Source organism: Electrophorus electricus, chromosome 1 (assembly GCF_041902795.1).
Source record: "Electrophorus electricus isolate QZ-2024a chromosome 1, ASM4190279v1, whole genome shotgun sequence".
Taxonomy (NCBI): Eukaryota; Metazoa; Chordata; class Actinopteri; order Gymnotiformes; family Gymnotidae; genus Electrophorus; species Electrophorus electricus.
Window position 1 is genome coordinate 40,339,506 of NC_137497.1, and position 23,032 is coordinate 40,362,537.

The 23,032-nt window shown below is 47.2% G+C and overlaps 1 protein-coding gene across 2 annotated transcripts in view; it reads left to right on the plus strand.

Annotated features, from left to right (window-relative positions):
• fam110d (family with sequence similarity 110 member D) overlaps positions 1 to 21,545 on the plus strand; it is a 22,385-nt gene extending 840 nt beyond the window's left edge. The window contains exons 2-8 of one of the 2 annotated variants that reach the window (XM_035526664.2): positions 1 to 19; positions 2,620 to 4,125; positions 4,606 to 4,959; positions 5,248 to 5,362; positions 6,432 to 6,507; positions 7,816 to 8,019; positions 18,310 to 21,545. The exon at positions 1 to 19 is cut by the window's left edge and continues 38 nt beyond it. In XM_035526664.2, coding sequence (XP_035382557.1) covers positions 18,868 to 20,160 — 1,293 coding nt within the window. In that variant the 5' untranslated portion in view covers positions 1 to 19; positions 2,620 to 4,125; positions 4,606 to 4,959; ... (2 more) ...; positions 7,816 to 8,019; positions 18,310 to 18,867 and the 3' untranslated portion in view covers positions 20,161 to 21,545. Of the gene's footprint in view, positions 20 to 2,619; positions 4,126 to 4,605; positions 4,960 to 5,247; positions 5,363 to 6,431; positions 6,508 to 7,815; positions 8,020 to 8,359; positions 8,672 to 18,309 lie in introns of those variants that run through there. The other variant, XM_035526663.2, reaches the window with a different exon arrangement.
• Positions 21,546 to 23,032: the final 1,487 nt, after the last annotated feature.

The following is a 23,032-nucleotide window of genomic DNA, read 5'->3' on the forward strand; positions in this document are numbered from 1 at the left end:
AGCAGTGATAACACACTAGGTAAGCATTATTATCCCACTCCACACCAGATGAAAGAACTGAATAATAGCGTGATAAGACTGAATGATATTCTGTCTCGGGCCAAACAGGAAGTGAGCCCAGAAAGGACAGGAAGAGAGCCGTTATTTCTGCCCGGTGGGCAGTCCCACAACCGGATGGGCTCTGTTGCAACATTATGGACTTTCTGTGCATTCAGGGTTGGATTCAAACCAGCCAAACGGACAGCTACTGGACATAGCATTTCCACCAATCACTGGCTGAGTCAACTGCTCCGCAGGTTCAAATACAGGATGAAGTGAAAAACAGGAAATGAATATATGCACTTTATAAGGACAGTTTCCCAGACACAGATTAGCCTATTCTTGAACTAAACTGCAGTGCCAGTTCTTAATCATCACTGGAAAACTCCAGAGAGTAACGTTTAAATGACAAGTTAGAGCTTATATACTGTATATAGATTACATAAGTATAAGTGCTGTGATGAAGCTATGAGGAACAGGAGAGTTGATAGCCACCTCATCATTTGACATGTTGCAGCTTTACTGATGTGAGTCTCTCTTTCCTAAATGCATTTCTTTCCTAAATGCATTTTAGAAGATCTGAGATGACCAGAGAAAAATGTGGTTTTCAGTTTTGGTCAATTGCAGTGCATATGGCCTTCAAAACAGGCAGTTTCCAACTCCTGGAGGGTCACAGCACAGCCTGGTTTGGCGCCGGGCCCACTGTAACATACCCAATTCAATTCTCACAGTGTTTTATGATTAGGGGACAAAAGGAATTTGGTGTGTTAGGGAAGCCAAAAACTCTGCAGTGCTGAGACTCTTTAGAGGAGGGTGGCTTTAAGAAAACACTGATTCTATTAAATGGCTTATTAGAAAGTGTTAATCCAAAACAGTTCCTTACCATGTTGAGTACATCTTCTCTGGTGGAGGTTGAAACACAGTCAAACACTACCTAACTGTGGGACAGGAAACAGCGATGTGTTTATCTGCAGGGAGCATCCATGGGACAAGGCCACAGAGGTCACCGTAAACATCGCCTCACCGGGAGTCATGTGCTAAAAGGTCAAAGATCAGGCCTCATCTGAAACATTGTCTCAGGTCGTAAAGACACTGGCGCTTCGACTGGGCTTATGCTAAACCGAGTGTCTTCATCCTGAGCTTTGCTTGAGTTTACACTCCATAGATTATTTTAGGGAAGCTACTAGCATCAATACCATTGGCGGTTTCCAGTGTGTTTAAGCCTCCGGGCATATTATATGACTAGATACAGACAGTAGCAATTCTGTCTCCATCAGTAGAGTGGACAGATGTAGGTGTATGTCAGTATGGTATTTTGTTCAATTATTCTTTTCATGAAATTGACCTTTGTCTATAAAAAGTGATGCATCTCAGTTTCAGGACAAGGAAAGTTAATCTGCAGAGGGGATTAGACACCCCCCACCCCCCATCCCCACAGGCTGTGGTAAGACCCAGAAATGTGTGAGCATGTGAGAGCCCTCCAGGGTCATAAAAGGACCTCATTATGTCAACTGCCCAGCACAGACACTGACCAACAGGCCTTGTAATGAGCCACATGACTGGCACCAGCGTGGTGGGCTGTGGCGTCAAAAGTGACCCCTCATGTTTGGGTTAATGTCGGAGTCCGAGTCAAACAAGTGTTGGAACAGTGTGCCCTCAGGTTAGATAAACCTGGAGCCAGAGTGACTGCCTCACCTCCCACCACCATACACATACTCCAGTCACAGGTTGGCCTCTGCTTCAGCTAGTAGTTGTATTCAGCTGCACACAGAAACATAAACGCGCATACAAACACACACACACACACACGCAGGTCAGTGGGTAGACTAGACTACTATGACCCTTAGATAATTAGATAATTAAGAGGATTAAACTCAGCAGTGGATCACAGGGAACAGCAGAGAGCTTTCTGAAGGATGCCAACAGCCGACCTCATTAAACCCACATGGCTCAAGCACACCGTGTTTCCTATTGTTCCCAGTACAGCATAAAAAGGCAGAGGAAGAGGCTGTTTAAATGACAGGGCACATGATACTCATGTAGGTCAAGCGATGTAGATTTGTTCTTTGAAGAAGAAGAAAGAAGGAAAGAATCCATTTTATGAACCGATTCTGCTGCTTAACCCACATCAGGAGACAGATGTTCTGGCTTCAGAACATCTGTCTCCTCATGGAAACTGTGGAGGAACGTGGGCTCAACATGGGCTGAACATGGGCTGAACGTGGGCTGAACATGAGCTGAAAGTGGGCTGAACATGGGCTGAACGTGGGCTCAACATGGGCTGAACGTGGGTTGAACGTGGGCTGAACGTGGGCTGAACGTGGGCTGAACGTGAGCTGAACGTGGGCTGAACGTGGGCTGAACATGGGCTGAACATGAGCTGAACGTGGGCTGAACGTGGGCTGAACGTGGGCTGAACGTGGGCTGAACATGAGCTGAAGATGAGCTGAAGATGGTGAATGTAAAAGTCTCTCTCTCTCGACCTACCTCTCACCCTTAATTTTTCTCTTTTTCCTTACTCTCTCTTTCTCTTTTTGTTCTCTCTTGTCTCCCTCTGTCCTTGTTTCTTTTTCCCTGCAGAGTCAGCAAGGGTGAACAACAACCCAGGAAACATTTGGCAGCGTGGGAACAACCCTTTATGAGTGTCCGCAAATTGCTTCTCCCCAGCCCGAGCCTCATTAGAGACACGCCAGCAGTGCTTCACTCAATCCATTTCAGAATTACAGTATGCTTTTGTTCAGAACAACAACTGGCCATGTGATATTGGGCGGATGGTCCGACATACAGCCCTGATGGCAAAATAACACTTCAGTTATGGAATCTGCAGAGGATTCCCAAACAGCAGTTACAAGCAGGCCTCACGCACTTCCCGGAGTCACTGGAAAGCGTGAGAAGGCTCTGGCGTGCGGCTGCACTAGATGTTCCGCCATCTCACCCTCTTCACATAGCTGAGATGAGCTGTCGAGCTTTGGCGCCCACATGTGACCCAGTTTTGGCCCGGTGGCATTCAGTCTCCATCTTGGCTACTACACAGCATCCAGGCACAGCGAGCCACCCAAAGAGACAAGTCCACCGACACACAGCAGCTGTTTCTCCAGTATGCTGCCCCCCCGGAGCATGTGCCACCTCCATGCTGTTGACTTAGGATGGTCATTAAAGTGCCACCTGGGAGTATCTGCAACTGGTGGAGCACTTTTGACTGCTGCAACAGCAGGGCATTAGAAGAACGTTAAATAGGTCCAGTTACCCTTGACCTGTCAGGACACAAAGCTGTGGTGTTATTTCTTTTCCTCTTTGCTAATGACTTCAGTCATCAGTGAATTATCCGGCGCTTCATGAATGTGGTTTGTTAGAAGAGGCAGGGCAGCGAATTATAACTCTGTGATCTTCCACTTTTGGAGAACCCCAAGTAAACCTAACGAAGACTGGATGTGAAGATGTCAAGCCTCTTTATCTGCCAGTAACCTGAACTGCACCATTGAAAGGAGCTCGTCACGCAACAAGATCAGAAAAAAAGCAAAGCAGGATGGGAAAACACAAAAACAAGCTCGTCCACTTAGTCCTGCGTTTGGGGACAGTACAGGTGTTGATGGCCTTTGGTGCGGAAGCCCCAGACAAACAAGCTCAGCTCGCCATGGCAATGAAAGGCAATGATGGGAGAAACAAGCCGGTCCTCCTGCCAGACACAAAGTTCATTCATGCGGGTCCCTGGAGAGCCAAGACAATGAGGCGTGTCCAATACCCAGCATTCCCTGCAGCACACCTGATACCACCTACTGCTTCTCCGGACCTCTGGGTGGAGAAGGTGACAAGAGCAGCAAGACCACCCTGAAGGAAAGCCCGCCCAACCTCGGAGGTGGAGACAATAACTGCACAGGACCAAGATTGATCAGTACATTTAATAACACGTCCTAAACCTTTATGGACTTAAGAAGGAGAGGGAAAAAAAAGTTTTTAAATATTCTGATTAAAATACTTTTGGTTTAAAAAGCAATATTGATCAACTTTAGGACTGTGAAAGTTGTTTTGTGACTGATAGACAACATCCATTATGAATTCTGAGCTACTGAGCCCAGAAAGACCAAGGTGAGTATCTGAGCAGTACTTCTTTGTGTTCTATTGACGTCTAGCGGAATGTAACCATACCTGGATGATGTGAACATGTTGTGAAAATGGCAGTATTTCAGTCATGTAAGTCAATACCCAGCAGGTACAAGTATGAAGTCAAGTAAGAGAAGGTTTTTCTATCATCACACCATTGCCTGCAGTTCAGCCTCTCAGCACAGCTCTGTAGCTTATCAGGGAACAAGATCACGTGGTACACGGAGGCCCCTGCTGTAGCTACTAACTCATATTAAGCAGTAATCAGCACTCTGTTGTGGATTACGTGCACCTGACTGATGGTCAGTATCTAGTTATCCAGCTCCAGTCAGGTCTGCTTTAGGTGATCACAAACCTGTCTGTTCACCACACTTTGGCAAAACAGAGAGCCTCAATTTACTGCACTACACTGTGCTAGTCTCACATTCATCATTAGATATCAGTTCTCTGCTTATCTGTCCACAGACCTGCTTTAGCGATACCCCTCTTGCTGAGGCGTCTGGGGTGAAAAAAGGACCTTCTGATTAAAACTGGGGACAACTACAGTTCCTGTGTTAGTCCTGATCTACTGCCAAGTCTGCTCAGTTTAATATAAATCACCTCAGCTCCTGACCACACCTCAAACTGGCAAGTGCACAAGACCATATCAGGAACGGACGGCCATATCCGCACTGCAGTCTGAGCAAAACAACAGTGCCAGAACAGGGCAATGAATCACCAGCGCTGAGCACTGTGCAGTAGTATCTGCTCTGAGATTCGCATATGTATTCTCAAGGGCACAATGGGAATCGTGGGAATTGTTCTTCAAAAGGTATGAAGGTATGATACGCCTTGCACTGTAGGAAAACCACCTTAATTTAAAAAAGGTATTCGAACTTTCCGGGATCTACTGGATTCCACCTTATTTTGGTGCAATCCGTCTGTGGGTAAACTCTTGAGCTGAGGATATCTACAGTCGTAAGATTAAAGGCTTATTTTCAGAAGTGGGCCTGCACTATCTCAGGTGGGGTCTGGACAAAAGCCAGATTTGCTGTTATCTGGTTGGCCGTGCTGACATGTACACATGTGCTCTCTAATCGTAGCTCTCTTCTGTCTTTTCTTTCCCAGTGTCCGTGTGGGTTTCATTAGGCTGCTGGTTCTGGTGGAGCCTGTTCTTGTACCAGCATCACAGGAACTGGCTCTCCAGGCCTTGGTGGAAGTTTCCAGTTTACACAGAACTGAGGTCAGTTTCACACTTCACCACATGATGGAAGTTCAGGATTTAGCAAAGATGTTCCTAAATGTTTTATTACATTCTACCTGGAGCTTTTCACACATACTTCAAATATACTATAGTTCAATAGTTCAGTAGAAAATTAATAAAAATGCTGAATGCTGTTTAGGACTTATAACCAGCGACAGTTAGCAAGTTTTCATTTGAACAATGAACATTTAGCATATTAGGATAAACTGTTCTTTTAAATTAACATTATACAAATGTATTGTTAATCCCCGGTCTGAGATGTACACACACTCGATTCATACAAAGGTTTGTTTGTATTGTCAAAAAAATTGGACAGTGCTCCTTAAAATATGATTTCCCCTGTCAGGAAGAAAGAGAATATACATACTGCACATACTGTACATGAAAAAAAAAAAAAAGGCTTAATTTAGATTTCCATCAGAGCATCAGATTTTAACAGAGTACAACAATGTCCAGAATGCGATGGACATTGAGTGGTGGAATTTATTGAGCGAAGAGAAAAATGTTCTAGCCCACAAGGGCTACATATCCCTCAACACTGCAAAACACTGACCTCTAAACAGAATAACGGCTTCCATACACAGTCACCCTCTTCAGACAAAACAAAACAAGCCACTGATGTCAACAAAGCCCAGCCATGAGGGGTGTCGCTTCTCCTGGGTCCCTTTCCTCCCCCTTGTCTCTGAGATAACATGCGGTAAACAGAACTCCAGACCAGATGTGAACTCTAAACAAAAGGCACTGAGGGATGGAGGAGGGGGAGGGGTTAAAGGTCAGGGTAAGGTAAAAAAAACGAAGAGAGCTGAGAGCATCCAGGAGATGACCCCTCGCCAGCCGGCCCGGCCCCGGGGTTAGCACCAGTTCACCCTGAGCACTGGTCCAGGTTTGAAACCACAGGAGCTGCTCCCTCTGATACAGAAGAGCAAGACTCAGCAGCTACAAGAGCAGGAGGTGTTAGAAATCAGCAATGTGATGGAAAGATTTAAGTAGGGGTGCTGAGAATTATGGCTAGTAATGAGGTCATTTCCTTCCATTCACATCCTTACAGATGTGCATGCTGTGATCCAGGGCAGACTCTCATGAAGGATGGCATCTCTCTCTGGTTATGACACTCCATCATTAAGGTAAATGCAGTGTGGACACAAAAGGAGTGATGAGGTTCTTGGCTTACTAATACCCGCCGTATGGTTAAGAAGAGGCTCCTCGGAGTGGGAACAGCATAAGCAAATGGTGCAGGCCTTCAGGACACAAGACATCGGCTTCTCCTATTTCCTACCCTGAAGGTGTCAATAATCTCCAATTGGAGCATGTGTATGTGTGTGTGTGTGTGTGTGTGTATGCACATGCTTATATGTGTATCAGAGGGCAAATAATTGTGTGCACATGTTTGCATGTGTTCAAAACTAACCATCACTAAATTGCTTTAATTGCTATGTAAGTATGTGTGTCTGTGTGTGTGCATGCGTGTGTGTATGTTAAGGTGTACATGTGTCCTTTAGTGTGTTAATCCTCTGATTATTATAATTTATATATATATATATATAATTATTGCAATATAGTATTATACATTTTCCTTTAATTACTGTCGCATAACATTTTTTCCATATTGCTGGTGTCACCAAAAGGTTAAACTATGCCATTAACAATTCTCTTTAGGGTCAGTGTCCAGTCAAATCTAGAAAGATATCAGGACTGTTTCACTCTTTGGTACTCGTCACTGGTGCACGGTTCTTTACCCCTCTCTGCTCTGGACCTTTCACGACTAGCCCATCACCAGCTTGTTAGAGGTGTCAGTGTCTGGTGTTTCTGAGCAGCTCCGGCACCCCTGCCGTCCTGAGAGTGAGCACTCACAGGTGCCTGAGCTTAGTGGCATGGGGTCACAGGGCCTAGGGCAGCTGTCAGACTCAGATTCAGTCGCGTGTAGGTTCTTTCGCCTGCATTGAGGTCACCTGCTGGAGACCTTAGAGGGCGCAGAGAGGCTGCGGAAGACTGGGGGGGGGGTGCATGGATATAGACATCGTCAAGCAGGTCTAGAGTCCCATCTCTAGAACACGGCAGCCTACAGGAAGTCTGGGTTCTCTTCAATTTGGGGTCAGAGGTCAGTGGGGTCAGGGGTCAAAGGGTATGGTGGTTCTGTGTACAGATGTGAAAGAGAGATCAACACTAGTGAACAGCAGTTCAGGGTGGACTCAGAAGGAAAAGAGTTGTTCTGTAGCGGGGTCGAGATGAGAGTTGTGGTTTACACTGTAAGTAGGTTTCGCTAAAAGAGTTCAGATAAATTACATGTTTTTAGGGCAGCAGACGATGACACCTAGCAACATCAGAAACTCTGCGGTGTGTGTGTGAATGGGAGTGTCCATTTGCCCTGTCAGTACAAGAGAGGAGGATGAAAAACAGGTGTGAGAAACATGATGATCTCTCGCCTCTTGCAGGTTGACATGCTGATCTATCTTTACAGTGGGCGCAGCGATACGGGGAGAGACAGGAGTTGGGGATGAACTCTCTGCACTCTCCAAAGACCTCCTTCAGTCCCTCAAAGCCACTATCACCTCTGCATGCTCAAGGCAGTTCCATGGAGGCAAAGTTTGGTTCTGAATTCTCAATCAAACGACTAGCTCAACTCTCCCATGCACTCGGTGAGCTCTTCTAGCAACAAGTGCTTTGCCTAGTATGTGTAGTGTGAGCACACACATTCACACACAACTATACCAAAACTGCACAGTGGGTATCCCATATCCTTGTGGGAATTTAGGATGAAGGGGCAAGAAAAAGTAAGGACCAAATATATCCATGTGGATTCTGAGAATTAATTTTCTGTAAGCAGCTGTCCGATTTTTTAAACTTACTTGTCTGTCTACATCAAGAACTTTTTTTTTTTGCCTCAGTTCAGGTCCGTGTCTTGTAATTTTAAAAGTACCGCGTTTCCGTTGTTCATAATATCCTCATTAACAGCCTGATACTTCTGCTCATCCCTTTACGGGGTTCTCTGAGGGGTTCTTAGAGGGTTCTCTCTACCCACCTGCCCCCCTGGCGGGGAGGGAAGGTCCGGTTTCACCGCTATCACGATAAGCGCACGACACTGCTCGCTGGCCGTGAGTGCGAGCGGATACCCGAGCGCTGAGCCAGCAACACCGCGGACGTTTGACAATCTGGCATCTTACACAAGAAGTTTCTCCGATCGATCCGATTGCGCTCCGATCCTCAGACTGCAAGAAGACACAGCGAGTTCTCCTTGGAAAGTTGGACATTATTCGGAAGTGATTAGACGATAATACGGAGCAGATTAAGGTGAGAATTTGCCCTCCCGAGAATGACTTGTATATAAGGTGGGCACCGAATAACCGCATTTAAATGTAGAGGAGCTGGGCTCAGTCAACTCTTTGGAAGACCCAGGAACTGCAATTTAAACAGCTATTTTAATTATTTTCCCGAGAATAGAAATTGATTAATTTTCTTATGTTTTATGCGTTTATAAACAAAAGTGGATGTATGTAGCTAATCCGTATGTTTCGACAAGGTTAAACAGGTTAAATAAACAGGTTTATGAATGTAGTTATGTGCTTAAACGCTGCAGCCTGACCACTAATTCGGCTGTCATGCAGGATGCAGATTGAAGAGGAACTATACGACAGGCTAAAAAATATAACGGTTTTTAGTTTTCGCAATGTGAATGATCTGCTCGATAGCAATGCTACTACATTAGTGCCTAAATTGTAGATTATAAGCAGTTGACTGAGAGAAATTCTCATTCGCAACAGTACTATCGATTATGTGAAACGGAAAGTTCTCGAGTCTGAGTACTGGTAGTATTCACCTTTTTAAAAAAACACGTGTGAACAATTATGCGCATTTACATACTAATGAGCGATTAAGCATTTATACAAAATCTTTGATTTGCTTAACTCTACATTCTGGCAATCAGTTAATCACTTGTGATCTGGGATGCGTTATGGGAGCAATAATACCTATTTTAAAAACGAATGAAGGGTAGATAGAGCCATTCAGGGGGAGAAGGGTGTAAAATTGTTGCAGAGACTTCTCTAATGACACGGATCACTCGAAGAAGGCAAATTTGTCAGTGTTGTCGCTGTTGCTTATTTGTGCATGGCTACAAGTTTAATCGGCGAGTTAGCAGCGGATGTGGCAGGATTTACGAGTTTGTTAACGCTGTGCTCGCTGCTGTTTCTAAACCGCAAACAAGCCACTGGGAACCTTAAGATGCATAAAATACGGATCTGCGTTAACATGACCCAGCACAACACGGCGAACTTGATATAGAACAGCATATCTTAGATTTAAAAAGCCTTTATCTACTGTGAGGGCTGGCTACCTACTAGAGCTGGCGACCTCATAAAAGTTCAGATCACTGTTTCTTGAAATGTGACTATGCTCTCCACCGGCACCACTGTTCGGAGTTTCAGAATATAGGTGTGGATTCAGGTTTTATAGGGTTAATATCACCAACCACTCAAAGCCAGTCTAAACACACAGATAATCCAGACCAAACTTCAGCGTTTCACCTGCGGTCTAGACCAAACTTAAACAGATCACCTGTCCTCGAACCACCAGAGAGCCTGTGATAATGCGGGCGTGTTGTCCTCCTTCCCCCAACACAGGAGTGTGTGGTGGAGCCTTTCGTTCATCATCTGGCGAGTGGGAGGAACTGCAGAATCTGTTCGTCTGCAAGCATGTGTGGCCTGGCACACAGCACGGCCTCCAGACACTGTTAGAGTGACTGTGTACAGAGACGGAGAAATGGGTGCCGACTGCCTTTCCCATTTCATAGTCACTGGTTTCCAGATTTGTCCGTGTCACGACTCAAAGATACGGGGTAGAGAAGAGAAGGAACTTGTTGCAGCACTGACTGATCTCTGTCGCCGTGGGGAAGGGCTCTGCAGCACGTTCCGCCCGGTCAGTGAGGTCACCCAAACTTGCCGTTGAGTTCAGCATGCCTGTTTATGAGGCACGTGCGGTCTTGTTAGATGTGCCCAGCTAAACAAACACTTTTCCAGCAGTGTATTAAGAGGAGTGTATAGTAAGAGAAGGGGCAGTATAGTGAGAGGAGGAGGAGGAGCCCCAAGCCTCAGCCAGCTTCCATGTAAAAATGTTGACAGCAGGGTTGAAGTCATGGAGATGGCTAGGTGAGTTCAACCAGAAATATGGGCAGGGAACGCATGGCAGCATGTCCTTCTCACGTTTCCTCACTGTGGTTCTTGTGTTCTGATATCGGACATTCACAGATCGCTACATTTATCAGTCTGGGTCAGACGGTCCTCTTACAAGGTCTGTCGGCGGCTGTATCAGTGATTTCCAGTCCTATCTGCAGTCTTTCAGCCTTTCTGGTGCTACTGTGGATGACTGCCAAGGGGGTGGATGGGTGCTCATACCCTCCACCTCCAGGAGAAGAGTGAAGGGCAGGCCTGTAGAGCTGAACTCTGACCCCCGAAGGTCACAAAGCCTTGGGTGACCTTCTGCGTACAGTAGGTTTGTGTGTTAGTCTTTGGCCCATGTCGCTGCGCTCCCCTGCCTGCACCATATGGCTGTGCAGGCTTCACACTGGGGCCCCTCCACCATCTGCATTTCCCTATCCCGGAATATCACCCACCGCGCCAGTTGTCATTTTTCCTTTTTATGAGGATCACTCAGGCATAATGGTACGTGATCATTTTGAGCATGTCGGCCTGGACTACCAGGAATGTGTGATCCCACGATCCTACAATTTATGTAAAATGTTTAAAAATGTTTTAAAATGTTATGTTTATCTTTCTTAATTTTTTGTCATGAGTTTCTTGAAGCAGCATTTTGCTCTTCGTTCAGATCGTCCTTCTCAGAGAGCTAGTCCATATTAGTAGGGAAAACGTACATAACAGGGCCACTCATAAAGCCCCCACACCTACAACAGGAGGCTCATATTTCTAATTAGAGGGCACAGGTCTGGGCCTTTGCAGATGACATCATCTTCCTCTACCTCAATAGGTAAAAGTTACACAAGCCTCTCTGTGAGTTTGTGTGTTTGTGCCTGTTTCCACAAAAGAGCTGTTGCCACACAGCTCTAAGACAGAATGATGTGAAGCGCAGAACAACATGAAATCATACAGAAAAAAATGGATTTTATTCTATTGCTTAGGTTTTCATGTTTTGTTTTGTTTTTCATTTTGGCACATTGCTATTTATCTTTAAATAGTCATTTATTATTAACCAATCATTGTTTATCAATTGTTAATGTCTGCCATCATCCTCTTCCCCACCACAGTAGCATCTATAATCTTATAAAGCTCATGACTCATTAACTTTCTTTATTATAAATAATCAATTGCAGGAATCTTCAAAAAACCTCACTCAAGTCGTCTCTGGCTATATGGCAGCTATGAGCACAGCTCACACATTGCTCGCGTGTCGCTCACACGTTGCTTTCACATTGCTCGCGTGTCACTCGCACGTTGCTCTTTCACCTGATCGCCCGCTGCAGCTCCGGCTAAATGCCACAGTCCTGCCAGCACTGATCAGAGCGAAGAGGAGCCGGGAGTCCCACACGACAGATCACAAGACATGTTGTCCCCTCTTGGTTCTGATGCCATCTCAGAGAGCCACGTGGACCAGGAAAAGGGGGGGGGGGGGGTGTTGCTGCAGTGCCTCTGTGGGTCTGTTTGTAACCAGTGTCTGGCTGAGAAGACAGCAGAGGCGCAATGCATCACACTCTACTGAACCACAAGACCCAGGTCTGGTCCTTTACTATGGACAGAATGTTCTTAAAATAAACTATTTACAACTGGAAACATATAGGTATAAGGTTGAACAATATAACAATACATTTTTATCTATCACATCAGAAAGACTCCGTGTTTCTCCATATTTTGCAGCTCAAATGTACTATTTACTATTAGTGTCTGGAGTAAAGTAACCAGGCGTGCATTATTCATACATATGCTAACCTATCAACAAAGAGGGGCCTTCAGGGGTGTGAGGACAGTTCAGTGCTGTGCTCAAGGGGCACAATGGTAGCAGCTATCAGCTGGAATCAAACCTATGACCTAAGCTCCCTCATAGCTGAACTGTAACATCCTATAACTGGAGAATCAGCATTATGGTAAAGATTGGTGGGTGCCAAAATTAATTTATTACTGACCACATGGTGAGAGGTTTTTCCTTTGAGGTGTTTAAATGAAGAATGGCTCAAAGCCAAGTAAATCGGGACTCTGGCCATGTTGTCTTTTGTTAAGTATCAAAGCTATCGCACAGCACCCAACCAGACCTGCCACACTGAACAATCTGCAGTCAAGAGTCCAAAACGTAACTGCAATGCATGGCCTCTGCTTAAAAGAAAAGGTCAGAGGCAATACACAGCAATCAAACGCAAGAAAATACACCAGTCTGCGCTGAATACTGCCAACTAAATGATTAATGAGAAAAATAGCTCATGCATTGTTGGAATAGGTCTGTAAGTACAGTATCAGACATCCAAGGAGTTTCCCGACAGCTTTGTAACACAAAGGCGGTAGGGAGTGTAACAGTTTGCTAACGTGCTCCTTCATTTCAATCTATGCCCAGCCTCTCCATTCAGTCCAACTGAGATAAGTGAGTGCGTTGCTGGTATTGCAGGCAGAGCTGAGGTTTGGGTGAATGAAACAGCCTGGGGCAGGGGGGGGGGGGTCAGAGCACACCCCTCCCCCACACCCAGAACTTGTTCGCCCCCGTGCTGCTAACGCAACACATAGGCTGTGCTGCGGTGACCTTAATAAACGGTTGGCACATCACACTGACAGTTAGCGACATGTGAAAACGCACGGTGACTCCTGGCAGCTCTCTGCTGAGAAATGTGTGAGATGTGTTGTTGTTGGGCAGAGGAAGGTGGAGAAAATGAATGGTGCTTAGCCTTGAAGCATGAAGAGGACACACCTTTCCCACAGAGATATACTGAATACAGCTGATGTTTGTTTTTGGGTGTTTCTGGTAACAAAAATACCAAACATTCTAAATATTGTAATATTTTAAGCTATGCTGATTTAATGACCTGTGATGGATTGGCGTCATGTCCAGGGTTCCTGCCATTAGGATCTGGCCTCCCGTGACCCTGAATTGGATTGAGCATTTCAGAAGATGAATGAGTGATTTAATGACTCCCTGGCCAAAATAACTTAGCTAAAAGAGGTGAACATGCCAAAAAAGTAGTAATGGTGTCAAGCCAGAGTGCTGTAAGACTGGACTGTCACAGTCGCACACGGCTCAGTGGTTTCCTTGTTATAACACTCTCAATTCATATCAGCCTTTAGTCATTCATCAAGCCCTTGGTGAGCTGAATTCTAAGCTCTTAATATCCTAAAGCAGCCTGGCTCAGGCCCATCAGGACTGGAGTGCTGAGCTCCCTGAGCACGCGGTGCCTCTAGCCAAGACAAAAAACCCTGCATCTTCACACACCTTCTGTTTGCTCTTTGAAAGTGCTTGACCAGGTCCCAGTGCTTCACTCATCGCTCATGCTGCCGAGAGCTTAACATTCCGGCCCGGGCCAGTCCGCGGGAATCGGGCCAGACTGCGTGCCTCTGTGGGATCGCAGCGCTGCTGGGATTAGCCAGGACGCAGGAGAGCGGGGCCCGCGGCCACTCCTTTCGCCCACGGCAGGTGGAGCTCGAAAATCCGCGCAGGCTCTCGGAGGGCCCGTCTGAGAGGTGTCCCTGCTCTCTCCTGGTGGATAAACGAGAGACGCGTCTTCAGTGTAGCACAGAGGGGAAAAAAGTCTAAATGTAGCCTGTTTCATGATGTGGTTAATGGGGGATAGAGGAGAGAGGGTGTGGACTGGTTTTGGGAGGAGAGAACCATGTGGCTTTTTTTAGCATGCTGCTGAACGTCACCAACAGGGCCGTTCTGTAGAGGAAGCGCGTCAACGCTGTGTTTATGAGGCGCTGTGTGGAGTCGAAACATGCTCCCTGTATTTAAGAGAGTGCAAAATCCACATTAATCCTGTCATTAGTAATGAGTCAAAATGATAGCGCTATGTACTGAGACAAAGTTCTGCAGCAAGCAATCTCCACAAAGGTAATTTCGCAGATAAAACGGAGAGTATCAGTTGGCAGTTTTATCGCAATCCTCTTATCTTAATCGGTCCTTGCTTGGGTGTAAGTTGGTAAAAGGTTGATAAGGTACTAGTCACATGGGCAGTAGTCACATGACTTATTAATTCACAAAATCTGATATTTAGCTTTGGCACATGGATCTACCCAAGCAATCAGATGACTGAAAGGTAAACGGGCGTTAGGCTAGGTCACTTCACACCTAGGACAATGGAGATTAAAAAGCTGTTCAGTGCCTAGTCCTGGGCCCCGGGCCCCGGGCCCCGGGCCCCGGGCTACTCTCTTTAAGTGCTCTCTCCTTCCCTGTGTCTGTGTTAGCTGCCCTTCCCTCGTCCCTGTAACCATTTGTCAATTCTGTATAACAAAAGGTAATGGGAGGGCAATTTGGTCGGTTAGGTGTCCGTCTCATAAGCAGGACTGTGTTTGATGGGAATGAGGGGTGGGGGTTTCGGGGTGAAAGCTTTCAGGTCTCCTTTGACCTGCGCTTGCCCGTGATGGAGCACTCCTTCGTGCCTCGATGGCCCAGTGCCACTTCAGAAATGAGTGGCGCTCGCTGCCTGCTGCCTGCGCCTTTCTGTGCGAGAAGTACGTCTCCCTGGGCTGACTTTTATTATCTCGTCGTCCTTTTTTTTTTTTTTTTTAACCCTCTCTGAATTTTTAACTTGTTCCTAATTAGGAAAAGCACCCTGGCCTGTTTCTTATCTTGTGAGCCAGCGGGGTCTATTGTCTGGACCTATCAATAATGCAGGACTCTGTCTGGGTTGCTCGGCTTTTTTTTTTCTTTAGCCTTGCCATGACTCCGGTACGGGAACAGAAGTGCATAGCTGATTAAAGCCTGAGCGAAACAAACAGATGCACTTAAACATACTAATATAGGAATAAAACTACTGTAAAGGTTAAAGGTTAAAAGGTGTGACAAGGGCTAGATGTTTCTGAGACAACATAGTAGCAAGAAGACAAAGAAAAATGTTAAAAAGCCGTCTCAACATGGCATCGTTTACCTTTCAAACATGAATCCTGGTTACATTTTCTTGTGATTTATACACACCAGGTCAGGCTGTGAATCTTGGTGTTATTCCCTGTTTCTTGAGATTAGCTAATAAAGTAAGCCGTCAGCCGAGTTGCTGGATAATCAGCAGACGTGGCCGGGAGCTGAAACAGACGTCGCTAAGTTGTTTGCCGCTCTTTTGGGCTGCATCTTGTTTCTCCCTAGACTGGCCTGAACCTCGGCTGCACAATGACACCGCACATCTGGTTTCTCTTTGAGCGTGTGGAGGGCCTGCTTCAGACGTCCCCGCGGGCGTCCGGCCGTCTCGGCGCAGAGGGTCACTAGCATGAACATAAAGGCCTGCGGAGATGAGAGGGCACTGGCACACCGGGGGTTAATTACAAGCCCCTGAGCGGGGAGCTGAGGCTGGCTGAGGGACCGGGGAGGGGGGGCTTGCAGAGCACAGAGGATCACAGGGAAAGGGGACGGACTTTAATTTGCCTCATTAGACCTAAAAGAATACTTAGCCCTCAGTTCTGGAAGTGCTAATAATGACTGAAGGCTAGCAGGAGAAGGCTAATACGATCATGGCACCCAGTGGCCACTGCCTTCTGGTTTGTTGTTAGTAGCGTTAGCCTTTCTTGGTGAAACATTGCCTCAGCCATTGGGTGAAGTGGTTTTAAAGTCGAGTAAGTGTTGTAGTGCAGTGAAAGACTGCGTGCGTATATGGTAATGTTTGCACAAAAAACGGGACCAAGCCCATTTCTCCGACCTTACTTGGCGCTCCCACTTAGCTCAACTTAATGTCATGTTTTCAGTTTTGATGTGTTGATTCAGTTCTCTGCACTACCGTAAATATCACTGAATAGCGTCGACACTTTTTCCCTTAAAACCTAGAAAGCCACGACGTTACGTTAGGTACACTCTTAACATCAGAGCAATGCATTTATGTGCCAGTAACCGGCTGAGTAGCAGACACAGTTTGGATCAGTGCCACAAATGAACCTTGCATGGCTGTTACCATAACAACGGCAATATGAAGCAACATCAGTTATGCAATGATAATCAGTATTAAATAATGACTGTATATGTAATCAAATGAAAAACTTTGAATAGGTTGTGAGACAATGTTCAGTGAAAGATGTGGAACAGCACAATCAAAGAAACATATATAAAGTTAAATAAAACGGTGAAATGCTTGATGTTTGGGACAGTATACCACTAAACTATGCTACTAAGTGCACCACTACTATTCATATCTTTTCCCCGACTCCGTCTCTCTGTCACTCTTTCTTTCTCCCTCTCTGTATCTATCTCTCCCCTCTCCCACTCCTCTACACCAGACCCCCTCCACACCTGTTCAGAATTCTTTCCCAGAACTTTCCCAAAGAGTGGTCGCCTTTCCCAAATGCCCTGCCATCTGGAAAATGTAGCATCCTCCCCGTGTTTGGCGTGATTTACAGCAGGGGTCTGTGGGCGGGTGGGGCTGGGCTCACGGGATCAGGGCAAGGTGTACAAGCTGCACACTAAACTGGGGACGAGGAGGCCTGCTTTCTGTTTGGCTTGCAGCTTCTTCTGTTCCTATTTTGCCAACCCCGTCACTGTAAGAGAAACATTTCGCTCGTAGCACCACTGGCTCTTTCTTCTTCTTTTTTCCCCCCTGCGTGTTAAAACTCTGCCAGGTAATGGATGGTCCTCGTAGCAGAGCTGGGAATAAGTTACACTTCCAGGGTCATTGCTTGCTTACTGGGCCACTCAGTTCTTTCCAGCCCCCGCAGGCCACGTATTGTGATTTCTTCTTTTCGTGTGTGTGTGTGCTGGAGAGGATATACAGAAATAGCACTTTGGTGTGTCATGTTTTAAATTACGCCGCAGTTTGATGCTGGAACCTCCTCAGAAAGAATGTGAGTGGAATACTTTCCCGCCCAAGGTTGCGATTCAAAGAAGGAGTGGGTCTCTTATCCCATTATACTGGTGTCAACTGCATTTGAAGCGTGCTGTGACTGTACGTGGAATGACTTTGGTCTGGAGTTCAGGATCAGAGCTCCTGCACAGAGATGTAATTATTGCTGCCAGCTCCATTTGGAAGCTTTATTTAGAGGACGAAAGCCAAGCATCTCCTGGCAGAACCAGAAGTGTATGTGTATATTACGTTTCTGTCAGATACCTATACCCCCTCAGTCCGCCACGCTGCGCTGACTACCTGTGGACAACCTTCTTACAGTAAATGTTCCATTTAAGCATTCTTTTTACTATCATTTTCATTTATGTTACTGTTTGATCATAATAAGTGTCCTTTTTAAAAACGTGAATGCCACAGTATTAGTTTCAGGTCACTGCTGGTATGCTGTGTTAAATTCTGTAATTAGGGCTTATGCTTTTTAAGAGATTTTGCCCACATTAATATCCAGACAGATCCATTCATTATGTAGCAGTACCTTAAGGCTACAGGGGTGTAGGGTGGGGACTGAGATGAGCTGAAGCCAAATAGGTGGAGGGCCCCTTTGTGTAGGATCACAGTTAGTTACGTTAGTTAGTGCACAAATGTTGGCGTTCTAAAAGCACCTGTTTTGTAATCTTAATATGGGAGCCATTTAGCACCATTCAGCACCTGAGCTCTTGTTGCATCTTGAGCAGTTTAAGGTGAGTTTTCTATTGGATGGTTTTAACAAATGTGTCAAATGTTTGCTGGCGAGAAAGAGATTTGCGGAAAGATCATTGTTTTAGTCCAGTGTTGTTTCAGTCCAGTCTAGTGTATTCAAGCTGCAGTGATTCTCTGCCGATGCCACATATGCACGCACACACACACACACACACACACACACACACACACACCTCTGACTCCTGATGTGCCTCCCTTTCTGTTTTCTAAGGGCTCCAGCCCAGCACAGAAGAGAACAGAGGCCAAACCTCCATCCATCAGAGGCTGAAGTGTCCTGCTGCCGTGCCGCAGGGTTGCCCTCGAGCCTGGTTCCTCAAGCCCCAGAAGAGCAGCTGAGAAGCCAGCGCGGGGTGTCTGCCCCACGGCGGGATTCTTCAGGATCTGCCCCCCGGGGCTGGAGGAACCCAAAAGAGGAAAGTTCAGACCAAAGGAGGAAAGGAAACTTCTTCACAGTTAACTGGAATGTCTATTTCTGCCACAGTGAGGCACGCAGAACATCTCATTTGGGAGTGTAGCTGCTGAGAGAACAAGTGACTTCCCTGTGCGCTGCCGTCTGATCCAACGGCTCGAAAACATCGATGTTGATGTTGTTCATATTTACACATAAATAGAGGTCCCGGCGCCTGGACTGGCCTCGATCTTGCACTGTGCTGAGCCCTGATTACAAAGGCCGCGTTCTCGCTCAGGGCCGTCCTCCTGAGCTGTGGGCAGGCCTGTCCCAGTCCAGGCTTCTGTTTGGATGCCATTTGCACTGGCAGGGCGTTAAGCGATGAAGCCCCTAACACCCATCGGGTCGCCCTCGCCTCTGCGTCTGCTCAACAAGGGGCCAGACTACCTGCGGCGGCAGATGGATGGCGGGGGGCGGGGACATTCGGTCAGCGCTGTGGAGCGTCTGGAGGCCGACAAGGCCAAGTACGTGAAGAGCCGGCAGGTGATCGACAACAAGCAGGAGCCCGCACTGGCACCTTGCGTAACCCCACCGACTCAGCCACGGCGAAACCTCGCCACACCAGTGAGCTCCATGCATCTCCATCTTCACCACCCTCCGCCCAGCCCACGAGCCCCGGCCAGGCCGGCCTTGGCTGTCAGCGTGGACGACGAGGACGACTCCAGGAAGGAGAACCGACGAGCTCTGATGCCAGAGGCGGGGACACCGGAACGCCGAGAGAGCGCGGCTGGCCGCGCTCCCCGGCCTGCGGCGGGGAGCCTGGTGTGCAGGCTGCCGGTAGCACCCCACAGCGCCCCCATGCTGCGGAGGAGCACAGGCAAACGTGCGCTACGCCCGGACTCGCTGCTTATCTACCGGCAGAAGAAGGAGTGTAAGATTCCCACAGACAGCGGCAGCAGTGGCGGGAACGCGGAGACGAAGGGATACAGCTTTGTACGGCGCCTCTTCCAGGGCTCGATGCGCGAGAAGAGCGCAAGGGACGACGCCAAGCCGACGGCGACGACCATCAGTGAGGAGAAGGGCTCATCGCGTGACGGGGACTCTCGCATGTCGTGGTCCAACGATCGCGATGCCACAGACGGCACCGACAGGCCCTGGCGCTCCGGCCGACCGGAGCTGAACGGAAGCAGCGGGGGTTTTCCAACTCCTGCCAGCATGTCGAGCTCTCCGTGGAGCAGCATCGGTAATGACACAGACCCGTGGAAACCAGTGCGGCTGTCAGCCAGGCTCCGGCGTTCCGAATCGGACCTGCGGCCGTGTGCCTCGGCGGTGCCCTTTGAGCTGCAGCGCTTCTTTGACTTCTGCGGCCTCGACTGGGACATGGTGGACCGGCTCGGCCCCGAGAACTTCCTGTCGGGTGCCAGCTCGGTTGACACGCTCTCGCTGGTCCTGCGCAGCGTTGGCGCAGTGGAAGGCGGCTCCGAGCCCAGCGAGTTCTCCCGCCACTCAGGGGACGGCCTCTTCCAGGAGGAATTGGGCGAGCAGGTGCCATCAGCCGTGTCGATTATCGAGAGGAACGCCCGCGTCATAAAGTGGCTTTATGGGTGTAAGAACGCCGCGCAGGAGGCAGGAGTCACGCAAGAACCCAGAGCTCCTAAAGAGTCGACTGTGTAGCCCCAAGCAAGACGAGCCATCCAATCCTGAAGGCATGATGCCGGACTGTCATCGTACCAATCTTTCTACCACGCTGTATTTATTTCATTTCAGAAGCTTGCGTGTGAAGAGACTTATGCAGCCTCAGGTCGATACGCGTCAGGTTATCTCATGTTTGTGCACTGACAGACCTTTTTCTACCTTGTTCATCTCTTTTCAGTCATGGCATACCTGTGTCTCCTCCTCTTCGTACATAAGACACACACGAGCGCATTCTTGTCTTTGGGTTGCTGGGTTACAACAGAGCTCTTGTGCATCTCAAGAGATGAATAATTGAAAATGGAAAACCACTAAGCTTTGCTTGTCCTGGACGGGGGAAAGTCATGTGTGCGTGTTTAGTGAGTCATGCTTACCACGTCCCCACCTGGACTCCCTTATCTGTTACACTCCCCAACCCTTAAAAAGCAGGAACATACACCAAAGCCCTACTCCCTGGAGCTGTTAATGCACTGATGCACTGTACTAGAGAGAGAGAGAGAGAGAGAGAGAGAGAGAGAGAGAGAGAGAGAGAGAGAGAGAGAGAGAGAGAGAGAGAGAGAGAGAGAGAGAGAGAGAGAGAGAGAGAGAGAGAGAGAGAGATCTTGACATATGCAAAGGAAGAAGTTTAGTTTTGACAAACAGTCATCATAGATATAGCTAGAATCAAATACCTATACCAAAGAATAAAGCCCCGTCAATTCAAAAATATTACTTGTCAATCCCCATTAAGTGGAAAGGTTTATTGAAATTGAAAGCATATGTATTATTCCCCACTGCAATAGAGATTTTGTTTTTGAAACTGCTATATAAAAATCACATTGAATCACTTTTAGACAAATAGTAACTTGCTTTTATTGCTTCTTATTTTAAAGCTAAGATTATATTTACATCTCTAGCATACTTGGTTGCAATAAACAAGTGTCCAGTTAGCAGGTCTGATCATGCAATGTCAGTCCTGCTGTCGTAAGAGGACGTCCACACAGAGAGGTACTTCTCCTCAACCCCCACACTCCTCGCTAGCATCCATCACTCACTGCTTATCGCTCCTCTAGCACACTGAAACAGTCCGGCCCGGCGGCTGGGAGAGCTCAGGTTGTTTTGTTTTTTTAGAGTCACTGCTGAAAAATGAATCCAAGGTCCCCTGTGGTATTCCAAGGTCACGGAGTGAGTTTAGAGGTGTTACGTGAAGCTAAAGCACTCCTCATAAACGTATCCTTCTCACCTGCTTCTCTCTCCCTCTCGCATGTTTACAGACCAACAGAGTATGTCTGCATCCTTGTTTGCCAGTCTTAAAAGAGTATTTCAAATATGTGTATATGTGTATAGATCACAGTGGAAGTGGAAATAAACCTGTATTTTTAAACGAAAAATTTGTATAAAGTTGTATTTTTAATGGGCTTTTTCCTGCATCTTGTTTCTTTGTTGCTCAGTGGAGATATGAGTGTTACGCGTCTTCCAGTGTCTGTTACACACAGCTGTTATGACAGGCCTGTACATTACAGCTGTAAATCTAGCAATTACACAGGATCCAGTGATGTAAAAGCAAAACACAGGACGCTTGCTGAATCCCTTAGAGCAGAAGGAGTGGTAACTACATAAAGTCTGACAGGCTGACTTCTGGTTGTCGGTCTGGATCTGAGGGGTAAAGGTGGAGTAAAAATGCACCGTCTTGCCGCCGTGCTTCTTGAGTTTCACTCAGCCTCAAGTGGCTGTTGTTCTTTTGGATTTCACAGCGTGTAGTGCACTTGAGTCAGACACACTGGGGTCCTTTAAAAACCAGCAAAGAGAAGTCTGTTTAGGCTTGGCGGTCAAATTACACTCCTCTGTAGTGGTCTCCCTCTCTCTTCCTCTCTTCATTCTTCCTTTACCTCCATGAGTTTTACAGAGAGTGAGTGACAGACGAAGAGAGAGAGAGAGAGAGAGAGAGAGAGAGAGAGAGAGAGAGAATGCCTGTGTGTGTATGTGTGCGTGTGCGTGTGCGTGTGCGTGTGCGCGTGTGCGCGTTTGCTCCTATTCCTGGCTGTCAGACTCTGTAGGCCCTACTGTGGCTTCTTCTGGTAGGTTGTCCTCTGCAGGTTTCATACCCTCAGATAGATCCTCCTTTCACCACAAACACACAGCACCTCCAGTCAAGACACCCAAATAAACACGTACATACACACACATCTTTGTCACACACACACACCTTTGTGTCCTTCTCATCCTATAACATCTACCAGTGTGAGATGAGAGTTATGTTACCACATACGTTGATTACTGGGCAGTCCTCCCCACCCTGGGTTTAACGCAGAATGAAGAGCATTAGAATATTGGTCCTTCCTTTTGTTTGTATGTAACAGTAATTGAGGGAAATATTACATAAGCCTCAATTCAGCTGGACCAGTCCTAGATAGAGTGGTTTCATGAGCTAGCATCTATAGCCCTGCCGTAAGCAGGAGGGGCAGTGCCAGCTTGGGGAAGTGCATGCAGCACTTCCGGGGGTGGCTCTGTGGAGCGTGGTAAATGTGGCCTAGTTCTTCAGAGTCAGCAACTCTGACAGGCCAGTGCCAACCGTGCCTCGGGGAAGAGAGTGAGTCAGAGAGAGAGAGGGAGAGAGAGAGAGAGAGAGAGAGAGAGAGAGAGAGAGAGAGCACGCTTAGAAGACTGAAATGGGAGGGGCAGTGTTGGAAAATGCCAGAGCATGATTTAGAGCGAGAATCCAAGAGAGGAAGAGAGAGAGAGATGAAGAGAAACCTGCCCAGCCTGCTCTTGAAAGCAAAGCAGATAAATGTGTGTGTGTGTGTGAGTGTGTGTGTGTGTGTGTGTGAGTGTGTGTGTTAGTGTGTGTGTGTGTGTGTGTTAGTGTGTGTGAGTG